At 47.9% G+C, this 11,655-nt stretch overlaps 1 protein-coding gene across 2 annotated transcripts; it reads right to left on the bottom strand.

Moving 5' to 3' along the window:
• Nucleotides 1-6,353: 6,353 nt before the first annotated feature.
• LOC115328838 lies at nt 6,354-10,967 on the bottom strand. Of its 2 annotated transcripts, XM_042287686.1 has the most exons (5): nt 10,900-10,960; nt 10,325-10,418; nt 9,865-9,966; nt 7,541-7,662; nt 6,354-7,156 (listed from the first exon to the last, which is right to left on the bottom strand). In XM_042287686.1, the coding sequence occupies exons 1-5, from the start codon at nt 10,943-10,945 to the stop codon at nt 7,059-7,061; spliced, it is 462 nt and encodes a 153-aa protein (XP_042143620.1). In that variant the 5' UTR covers nt 10,946-10,960; the 3' UTR covers nt 6,354-7,058. The 2 variants fall into 2 exon arrangements, 1 of the variants encoding a protein (XP_042143620.1); XR_005717091.2 differs by lacking the exons at nt 9,865-9,966; nt 10,325-10,418 and having other exon boundaries at nt 10,900-10,967.
• Between the last annotated feature and the right edge of the window lie 688 nt (nt 10,968-11,655).

Here is an 11,655-nt window from a genome sequence, read left to right as displayed (position 1 = left end):
AAAAGTTAAAATAACCCGACAAACCTTTTTTTATTCAATTATGCGTCCATTCAATATGTTTTATTAGTAAGGACGACAAAATAATGCATTGGCGTCTGGTATTAGAAAAGCTTGCGCCGCTTTTGGGTCGAAAAGCTTGTCTACTAAAGACGCCAGCTCTCGGCGCCGAACGCTCGTTCGCTGGCGGCAGTTGGCGTCGCGATCGCTCGCGCCATCTCTTGTCTCCCGTGCGAAACGGCGCAGTATTGTTTGAAGACCGGTGGCTTTGCTGCGTTTCCACGGGAGATAATCCTTTTTCATTCTTTACTTTTGCTCAGGTAACTTTGCCCTTTGAAAATTTTACAAAAATAAATGCACCATATGTGCGCAACGCGGCACTGTCGTAGTGCGATAGGTTAAGAAACCGAAATTTGTGGTTTGATGTCTTTGATGAGTCTTCCGGCCACTGATGTTAGTAAGGAAGTTGGATATTCTCGGCATTTTAATCGCGAGACTTGCCCGTTGAAGCTTGTTAGCATGGAATGGCAGCACGATTTTATAATTGTGTTGTTGAGACTTAACCGCGCAATGCTCCGCTTACTAAGTTTCGAGTGCGCCGAGTTGAAAGGTAAAAGCTTTTACCCCTGGGAAAAGCTTCTACGCAAGTCTCGCGATTCAATTGCGCAGGATATCCAACCCTCTTACAAACATCAGGGGCACAAGACTCATCAAAGACATCAAGCAAGGGAACCACAATATACAAAAAGAAAAAGACAGGGCCAAAAAACCAATCATTGTGCCATATATTCACAACTTTTCCCACGGTCTAAAGAATATAGCTAATAGAGTTAACCTGGGAATCGTCTTCTCAGCCCCTAACAAACTTCATAGCCTGTGCAAGAGGGTAAGTACACCCACAAGAACCACAGTCAGGCGCACGAAGAAACATAAAAACAACTTCGTACAGTGTACCGAAAAGGTGGTCTACTCGTTCCCTCTGTCCTGTGGACGACAATACATAGGACAGACCGGACGGTGCGTCAGAGATCACCTTCGTGAGCACAACTGCACTATCACCAACAAAAACTCCGGACACCTGGGAATTCACTGCCGAGATTGTGGCTGCTCAGCGCAGCTGGAGAAATCCACAGTGTTAGGCAGGAACCACGACAAGCTAACAAGAGAAATCATGGAAGCAGGGAACATTGCCAGACAAGAGGAGAGATGTGTCAGCACTCCATCCATAGTGTTATCCAAGAAAGAACTAGAGTACTTAGGCGTACAATAATTTTACGGTTTAGCTTTCTATTTCAAAAACACAGGAAGAAGGAAGAAGACAAGGGCAATTTTTTGCATAGAAAGAAATCGGCTATGGCAGATAACGCTGCAGCCACGTTTCCTGCAGCTCTACAGAAAACCTGGTCCAAACTTTGGCTGAACCAGGTTCTGAAACGCCTGCAACTACCACTCCACCATGGTTCCAGCTGGACCCAACCCTGGTGACGTTCACTGCCACACCAACACCTTCAGGCCGGCCAGCTCTTGGCCCACCACAGGGTATGTTGAACTCGTGGAAGACTGCAGTAGGCCGCTACCTTGACCAAACATCCGATTGAGACATGCATGCCTGCCTCCAAAGCGCTATTTCGGAACTCCGTTCTAAACGGGCTTCGAAGGGCGTCACGGCAAGGCCACAGCGAAGCAACGCTACGCTGAATCGTCGGCCTCACGGCAAGCATGGTAATATCTTGCAGGGAACTCCAGCAACAGGAGAAAAACCGCAAAGCGCAGGTGCGGCGGAAAGTCTTAGAGCACATGAAACCATACACATGGAAACGACGGAGCAACCGACGACGACGACTACCACGCAGACCTCTGTCGGTGTCCCTTCGTCGGAAGACGCGACGGCAAGCTCGTCGCATGAATCCTCAACTGACGTCAAGAAAACAGCAGCAAATCAAGATGCTGGAGGTCTATGGACGACAGTACTTTCCAGAAAGGCGACCAAGAAAGCTCGCCTGAGTGCGCATCCAGTCCCAAAGACCGGACAGAGCTCGCCAGCCCCTGAAGCTCGTGAGCGCTACTTCATCACTCTGCGTCCGCGCAGCAAAATCGACATCACAGCCCTCCCCAAGAGAGGACTAATCGAGGCCATTACGTGTCCTCTCGGTCTCAAGCCAGAGATGGTCTCCATTAAGACCACGAAGGAAAGCAACACCATCACAGTCCTGGCGGAGTCCGAGGCCACAAAACGGGCACTACTGGGCATCACGGAACTCCAAATCGCCGATCAACAACCCCTAGCCTTCCAGGCGTACGAAACCATCGGGGATTGTCAAATCCGCGGGGTCATCTACAAGATAGATAAAGGAGAAGACAATGCTTCTCTTCTAGCCGGACAGCAATCCAATGGGCCAGCGGTACTGGCAGCTCGACCAATGAGCAGCGGAAGCAGTACAGGCCTAACCACCTTCCGGGACCCCATCTCCCTCGAACCGTTTGGCACAGACGAAACGTTCTGGAAGTACATCCATACAGGCCACGAGCTGTGACATCCAGCAGCTGCCACAAGATCGGTCAGAAGCAGGACATCTGTCCCGAGCCTCAGGTTTCCTCCACGTGCGGCAAGCCCCACGAAGAGACAATGGATGATCAGGGCCAAGTGACCTGCCCTTCCCCCATTCCTTTCTGCCAGATATGCCGAAAGAATGGGCACCTGGCCACGGACAAGTACTGCCCAAAGAGAATCGACATTGATCGCAGGATCCGGGAAACGGCGCGAAAGCGCGCCGCTCCCTTAAAGAATTCGGGCAGTTTGAAATCCACTGAACAGGCCTTTCAGGCGAAACGGAAGGGCGGTCGCCAATCCGCTCCACCCAACCCTCCTGCACCAACAGCCACCCCTCCCGCACCAACGGCGGCGGCCTATCAAGTACTCCCCACCATGTAGGGGCTATTCCAGGTTTTCATGGCCATCGCTGCCCGAATGGGCAATGCGATGCAGAGGAATCCTAACCCCCCAGCATGGCAGTAACCATTATTCAATAAAACTGCCGGGGCCTGCGGCTTCGCGCTGCAGAAATTAACGTCACACACAGCAACCACAAGAACGCCCAGATGCTTACCTCCTGCAAGAGTTCAACTGCACCACTATAAAGCTGAATGGCTTCAAGTCCTACGCAGACCCCTCAATACCTTCCGTACGGGCGGACCGATTAGGACAAGCCATGATATACCTACACAGAGACTGGCCACAACACCAGGTCAACCTCCAACAGTGGTGCACGAAACACCAGGAAGTGGTGGCTGTCCGAACAACCCAACAAAACACTTCAGTCATCCTGGTGTCTGTATACTACCGGCCTGGGGCTTTCCTCAAGGAACCCAGGGACCATGGATAGATTACACATCTCGACGTTCTTTACCCGGGAGAGCAGAAGATCGTCGGAAGCGCCTTCAACCTTCAACACACAGCGTGGGGCTACGCCCAAGACACCTCTGCTGGTCGAGATCTCATGGATTAAATGGTCCACCACCGATACACCTTCATGAATGCCTTCGGAGAGAAGACACGCCTAAGCTGGAGCATTAGGCAAATACATACCACCCCTGACCTCACCTGGACTAACAACCCGCGCACAACGAGCCACACCTGGAAGCCGGAAACAGACGCTCGTGGAAACGATCACCTACCCATCAGGATAGGCCTGGCATTCACCAGTCTGGCGGCTCTGGAACCTGGGAAGCGGCTCGTAAGAGTGGTAAACTGGGACATCTACCGGAACCGGCTAGAAAACAGCAAGGCACCCACTCTCTGCGACGCCATCAAGGAAGCCATCGCGGCTGCGACCACCAAAAAACAAGTAAAGTTCCATGATTCCAACCTAGATCTTCATCTGTTGAACCTCTGGGCCCGACGGCTGAGAGCGCTGCAACGCTACAGGAGAGGCCCGAAAAATGCGAGAGCTCTGAGGGAGGTCACCCGAGCCTTTATAGCACCTCGCAAGTATGCGGAGCTGCTAAACCGGGAAAGGTGGCTGAACTTTAGTGCCTCGCTCTCGGAAAAGACATCAATTCGCAAGCTATGGGCCGTCAGTAGAGCTATGCTGGGCCGGAAGAGAGATCACGCGGGATACTCACGCCCGCACTCACATCAAACAAGGCTGTGGAAACATTGGCCCAAGAGGCTGGAGACACGCTCTTCCCACAACCAACAGCGACCAACGCCATACCGACGGCGGAAAACCCATATGAACGGGTCATCATCAATTAACCAGATACCATGAACCTACCTTTCACCATGGGGGAAATGGAGGAAGCACTGCATCGCGGGGAACCTAACAGCGCTCCAGGACCAGACGGAATCACCACCACCATGCTCCGAAACCTTCCCTAAGCCGCAAAGACCACGCTCCTCGAAAACATCAACGAGGTGTGGCACTCCGGCAACATTCCAGATCAATGGAAACTTTACACGGTTATCCCGATCCCCAAGCCCGGCAAAGAGCAGAACAACTTAGCTAATTTCCGTCCTATCTCTCTCACCTCATGCGTCTGCAAGCTAGGAGAAAGAATGCTACTTGGCCGCCTTTCCTGGCATCATGAACATACAGGAGCCTTTCATCCGGCCCAGATAGGTTTTCGGAGAGGCATGGGGACTCAGGAAACCCTCCTCCTACTCTACCGAGATCTCCATCCCGAAGCCCATTCCACAAAAATTCAACATCCGAACAGTCGTCGCGATCGCTGTGAAGAAAGCCTTTGACAGCGTCCCACATTGGGCAGTCATCCAAGAAGCGCAAGCACTCGGCGTAGGAGGCCACGCCCTTAACTTCATCAAGTCATTTCTTCAGGGCCGCAAAGGTCCGGATTGGCAAGCATCTTTTAGCGCCAAGCCCAACGAAGTGGGAGTCCCACAGGGCTCTGTTCTGTCCCCACTTCTCTTTAAAGGGAAGCTACGGAGCTTCTTGAAAAAGATGAGTTAGAAGTGAATTCTAGTGGATTTTTACCTAATGAACCCGAATGCCCAAACCATTTGCTGCGCAAGAATTGTTAAGCGCGAGAAAACGCAGGAGACAGTCGCTGTACGTAACGTCATCGACGGATCTTTTGGCTGCCCAAGGCTAGGGAGGCGGGGCTTCAGCCGTATCTTGAAACTGCTCTTATAGCTCTCCGGCGCGCGGCATTGAAATATAACTTTGATATCTGTTATTCTAACGGCCAAATGAACACGATTCAACTGTTTTTTTTTCTCAAATGCAGAACCACCTCATCTTCCCTTTAATTTGGCAATGGCGCGCCTCCCTAATCGACTCCAACAATCTCTCAACCTTCGATTTTCTATATACGCAGACGACATCTCACTCTGTACAGTACGCGGAGACATTCAACAACAACAACGACACCTTCAGCGTTGTCTGGACGTCGTGGCAAGTCACCTTCAAAGAGTAGGTTTAACCGCTTAGCCGGAGAAGACGAGTTACGTCGTCGTAGCCCCCAAAAGAAAAAGAGATGCAGACGTAAGCTCTCGTCTTCACTTGACCCTCGACGGCCGCCCGATCCAATCGGCGAATTCGGTACGAATTCTACGACTTGATTTTCACGAAAACGGCACCGCCAAAACCTTACTCACAACGGTCACCCAGCAATGCCAGGCGGCCCTCAACGTTATAAGAAGGCTTTGTGGCACCAGAGGTGGTCTTGAAGAGGTGGCTCGCCGAATGGTGAAAGCCCTCATCGTATCCAGGATCTGCTATGGTGCACTCCACTACAGAATCACCAAGACACAGTGGAAGAAACTGGAAGTCCTCAACAACAACGCAGCGCGCGTTATCACCGGCCTTCCCCGTTACACCCCACTGAGCATACTCAAGGCACACGCAAGGCTGAACACGGTTCAGGAAACCGTGGAAGATCGCGCCCGTGCTCATCTAGAGCGACTTCAGCATTCAGCCCGCGGACGTCAGATCCTGGAAATGAAAGGCCCTGTCAACCGACCCCTTCCCTCACTTCCGGAGATTGATTTCCCCTGGAGTGACGACGCTGGCATCGTGGACGACCGACCGGTACCCAGGGGAGCCGGACCCAGCCGTCCTGACAAGCAAGCATGCCAAGTGTGCCCTATCGAAAAGACCATCAGGAAAATCCTGATGGTCTGATGGTCTCATGGAGTCGTATTTTGGGACGTCTGATGGTTTGATGGCCTGATGGTCTGTTGGCCTGATGGTTTGATGGTCTATTGGCCTGATGGTTTGATGGTCTGTTGGCCTGATGGTTTGATGGTCTGTTGGCCTGATGGTTTGATGGTCTGTTGGTTTGGTCTAATGGCCGAATGACCTGTCGTATTTTGAGACGCCCATTTTTTTACGGTTTGATTATGGTGGTTTCATGGCTAATTTGAAACAGCTCGAGTTGGCCACAACTTAAAAAAACACAACAATATGTGAATGCATAATCTGGAAACTTAATTATGCCATGCCTGGAGCATGACGAGGTGCATATCCCACTTAGAATTTAATTATATTGTCCACTGCACACTGGTAATCGCCAGCCCGACATTTGAGTACGGCGAATGCAGCTACTAATAAGAATAAAGTCAAACAAGCCGCATTGCTTTGATATTTTTATTATAAAGTTATGAAATCATACATTGTTTCGCTGGGCGGAATGGCTAGGTGGTACAGAAAAACCAGAAACATTTGAGGAAGTACTATTGTGACCAATATTAGTTGAAGCGCCATGACGCTTGGCGTGTGGTACTATCAGAGCCACCTGTCGGATTTTCAGTGAACCTCTGTGTTTGCTGAGGTTTAGGCAGGTTGCTCCTTGCACTAATTGTGCCACTATGAGCTGAAAATTGACACGGAACGGCATAGTGGTGCAACGAGCACAAGAAGTGATTTGTTTCTACCTCAACGCATACCAAGGTTTGCTGAACAATCTGAGAGACAACTCTCATCGCGTGCCACCTGCAGTGGCGTTTCAGCTCATATTGGCTGCGATAGTACATTTGCTCCATTTCAATAGTATTGGCAATATATAAATTAAGCTAAATTAATATGAAGAAAAGGGTAAAAAGGCTACAACATGGGGTGCAAGCGATGGCAGACCTGCAACAGCATGGGCAGTCCGTGGTGGGACCACGCATCGGGGGAGGACAGGCAGCAAAGGGATGAGCCTGGACATATCAAGGGCAATTCAGAGATCATCAATGAGTCCAAACACAGGACGACCATTGACATACGTAAACAGCAGAGTGGGCCTAGAGACGACTAAGGGGCAGTAAGAGTGACGTGCTTCATTGTAATTGTGTGACCATGCAACATTTTGGAGAGTGAGCGAGCACGGCCTGATGGGATGGCAGTAGCGACCAAGCAACCCACAGCCTTTTTCAAGTGGTCAGCTGATCAACAGACTACTTTAAAGTTGTTTGCATAAACATTTAGATATATTAACCTCTAAATAATTTATCTGTACCACGATTTAAAATATTTGCTTGTAAACTTGAGACCCAAAATAGTATATTACTTAATTAAGGAAGTTAGAATATAGATGCACATACCTTTGTAGTGATTTCTCTTGAGATTGGACAGCTTTTCTGACAGGTACCGCCGTATCTTCTGGTGCCGGGCTACCCTTTCAGCCTGGCGGTACCTTTCTCCCTCAGGTGTAGTCAAAAGCAGCCTGGAATATTGAAATTCCAGGGTAATTATTTTTTGCAGTGCTCGGACTTAAAACGATATAGAACGTCATAAATACAGGCTGGAGGGTCATAGTTTGAGAAGACCAAGGGTAAATTAGTCTCAAATAAAAGCAATTAAGTGGCAGCTGGCACCCAACAAACATTCAACGTTTCTTAGTATTTACAGTGTTCAGAGATCACCATGAAAGCAAAAGTACCGCAGTATCCTGATTTATGTTCCACTCCCAATAGACAGCTCACCCTGGCTTCTGTTAGATTCTTTTAAGCACAAAACAGGTAGCCCATGTCTATAAATCTCACTGCTAGGCTAGTGACCTTGTAGGAAATAGGAGCTACAACTGTAGATAAGTAGACAATGTACGTTGGAAACTGCTTATACTTGGTTATCATCCCTCGCTGTGGTAACAGCCTAGACACGCCACAGAATTAAAAAAATAGCATCTTGAGCACCAGAAAGAACAATGCAGTTCTATATAAAAACAATCTTTCACATTCCTTGAAAGATCTTCCATTCATGGCCTGGCTCTAAATTTAAAGGTAATTAAACAGTCTTTCAATGTGCACCTGGTGGAGGCCTCTGAAGCTTCGTTGGGGATCTTGAACGTAGTCGTGACATGGCGAAAACCGCTATGTAGCTGCACTACACATCGAAGCAGCGCCGCTGTTTGGAGGTATACTCAACTGTTGGAGTAATCTCGCCCTGAACTCGATGACCTTGACATTATTTATCTCACACATCTCACACAAGCGCTTAGACGGCTTAGTCGCTTTGGTCCACGTAAAGCCCACAGGTGTTTCAAATGGCTAGGCTGTAACACGTCTACACCACCACTATGCACCCGAACGGCACAGCTCGTAGCCACGCCAGCTTTGCCGGATAGCCCACGACGCATCGAGCTCTCCGTTGACTTTTCTTCGAGCACTTGCTCGAGTTTGTTGCTTAGAACGAAAAAAAAATTATCTGTTCAAAATACAAATGTGCGATTACTTACGGTTATTATCTGTTATGATTGACTCATTCTTGGCGGGGTACCCCCATCACATGTCCAGGTGTTAGCAGACAACCTACTAGAGTAAAATCTCGGTGATACTAACTGGTACGAATTTCGGAATAAAACAAATTAACAAATTCCCCGGCCGAAGTGCATTGTATACGACGTGAAAATGTTTGGCTGTTTCGAATTCCTCTACGCGCTGCGACGGCTGATACGAATGCGTGCTCCACAACTGATAGTGGCAAGGAGGCCACGATCGGCGACTGTAAGCTTTCAAGGCTCCGGGCGGCTGATTGCCTGTTGCTGCCAGGGATCAGCCGCACTTTACCCAAAAACTGGAGCTCAAAATTACATGCATGTTACAATCGGACCCAAAAACCAAAACTAAACAAAATGCAAAAAAAAACTGTGCAAAGTGGCCAGCCCCATCACCATCAACACATGTTTCAAATCCAATCCAATCTGAATCCAAAATCGCTTTTTTGTTTTTGCGATCTCGTGGAATGGTGTTTCAGCCTTGGAAGAGCAAAACAGATTTTACTATAAGGTTACCTCTAAAAAACAAAGTAGCTGCGTTGGCAAAAACAGAAAACCGAGTGATGTTGGTGGTGTCTTCGGTGTGGTCCACGGTGACATGCGATCTTGGTTGGAAAGACAAAGAAACCGAATTTTTGCTTGCAAGTTTTTGATGTAGGGCTTCAACAGCACATAGTGTGGACACTTTCCGAGTATGTGCATTTGATAAAATGTTTTCCACAAAGTGTATGTTGTTCAGCCGTCATTATTTTATCTGCGAAGTAGAATCGACATTTATCTGCGCAGTATAATCGACATTAATTCATTTTTTCAACATTCGTGGGTTGATTATAACCGTGTGTTACTATCGGGGGCGTGTTAGAATCGTGTAAATTGCATACAAGATATTTTCTGCCATAAATAAATGCACATTCATGCATTCCTTGTGTTTCAAAATATAAATTTTGTTTCTCTTTCGTTGATACGAATTTAGCATGAAATATTTTACGCGACTCCGCGAGATTCATATCAAGATTTTAAAAATGTTTGCTTAATGAGAGAGCCTGCACCTTGCGCTGAGTGAGCGGGGCAAACGCTTTCTCTTGCCTCGCTGCCTCTGCCTTGTTGGAGAGGGTGCCGGTCACCGACCTCTCCAAAAGCACTTCCACTCACCCTATGGAAGCAGCACTGATCTTGCAAAACATGGAGTCGCACTCTGCTTTCCGCATGTTGCCCGCATTCCTGGTTGACGTGCACACCTTGCCCGACATGGATCTGTTATAAACAAAAGCGAGAAACAGCTTCACGTATACCAATCGTTGACATAGAGTGGTACTGTATACTCCAAGATGCATTGAAAATGCACTAAAATAATTACATTAATGAAATTTAGGCCTTTAAATTTAAGACAGCACTACACATGAATTCCTATCTTCATGGGCGTCTGCGAAGCTGATGGGCCTACAAAGCTTCATGGCATCTGCATGAAACAGCTACATAATCCCTTAGTTGCATCAGATGAGCATGACAACAGAATGCTTTCCAGGCACTGGCTGTAACTGCAATTAAGAGCCTGGCTACAATAATGTTTTAATGACTTCTTGTTGCAATCGATTCAATCTACTGTGCTTACATTATCTCAGGAGTGGCCAAAGTGAGGCTCGCGAGCCGCACGCGGCTCTCTGCGGGTCCAAGTGCAGCTCGCGGCTCCCTGGAAAACGTGTCCCCTAGACGAAAAGGGTTCTAGAATTTAGAAAGAGCTACAAGTCTTGGCAGCCTGGCAACACACTACATATATACACCTGGAATGCTTTTTGCCACATAGATGCGTCGAGTGACCCTGTTTCCTTTATTGTTCTAGAAAGACTTTCAATCGTATACGCATAACAGTTGTCAGGGGCAGTGACTGGCTAGGGAATCGTGTATTAATTTTTGCTTAGCAGTGGAAAGGACCTTCTGATGCATAGTGTCATTTGTTGTTATCGCCCATTATACTTGTCCTCTATGGAAATATCTGTTCCCTCCATATTGTTTCTTGTTAAAAGTAGCCCCCCCCCCCCTCCACTTTCTTTTTTCCAGCGACTCTAAACTTTCGTAGTTTTGTCTGCGGCTCTAACTCCATGTCACTCTGGCCACCCCTGCACTATTATAAACTCTTTTAATGTATATTATACACTGAATGAAAGTGAAAATTTTTTTCTATTTTACCATTCCTTCCTTTTCTGGAGGCCGATGCTAGGATCCACGATCTCATTCTTTGCAAGGATGTCCTCGTCACCAACTGAAAAAAACAATTTCGTATGAAAGAGGTACAGAAACCTAATTCCAGCGCTCATTTTATCGCTTTAATGAGTTGCAGGTTGCAACATAACCTCAAAAATACCAGTCCTTTGCTGAAGGGCACAAGCAAAGTAATTTTAAAGCTAATCAAACAATCTTTCAATGTGCACCTGGTGGATGCATGTGGAGCCTATTTGGGAGGTAATCTAGCAACATTGGGGAACTTGCTACGTAGTCATGACGTAGGAAGGACATTCCTCGGTCATTCTGCTCAGCAACAGAGCGCAGCCACAACAGTAGAGTAGAGAGCTCTTTGCCGTTTATGCCTTCTTTCTCAGCATTATTGTTTCCACCCTTTATGAATGAATATCCTCTATGCAAGATATAAGCCATGTGTTGCATATGACATGTTCGGCTCTATCACCGCACAGCAAACTGCTTTCATATACTGCAGGTTCATTAAAAAAGTTACCTTTTTAATGCTAAAGCATGGGTTCTGTTAGTACGGTAAACATACGAGTACCCAGAGGTCAGGCCATAAATGACTTACGTGTTAGGCAGTAGGGCCCTACAGCACCTCCCGCATCAACAGCCGAGCCGCAGGTAGTCCTGCAATTGATAGAGCAGGGTAAGTCAGAGAAAGGTGTTTCTAGCAGCTCTGCCGGTGTGCCCCCTAGCAGCATT

The sequence above is a fragment of the Ixodes scapularis genome, unplaced genomic scaffold, assembly GCF_016920785.2.
Source record: "Ixodes scapularis isolate PalLabHiFi unplaced genomic scaffold, ASM1692078v2 ptg000146l_1___fragment_1__unscaffolded, whole genome shotgun sequence".
NCBI lineage: Eukaryota > Metazoa > Arthropoda > Arachnida > Ixodida > Ixodidae > Ixodes > Ixodes scapularis.
Note: the sequence above shows the minus strand (reverse complement) of the source record. Positions and strands in the feature narration are given on the sequence as shown.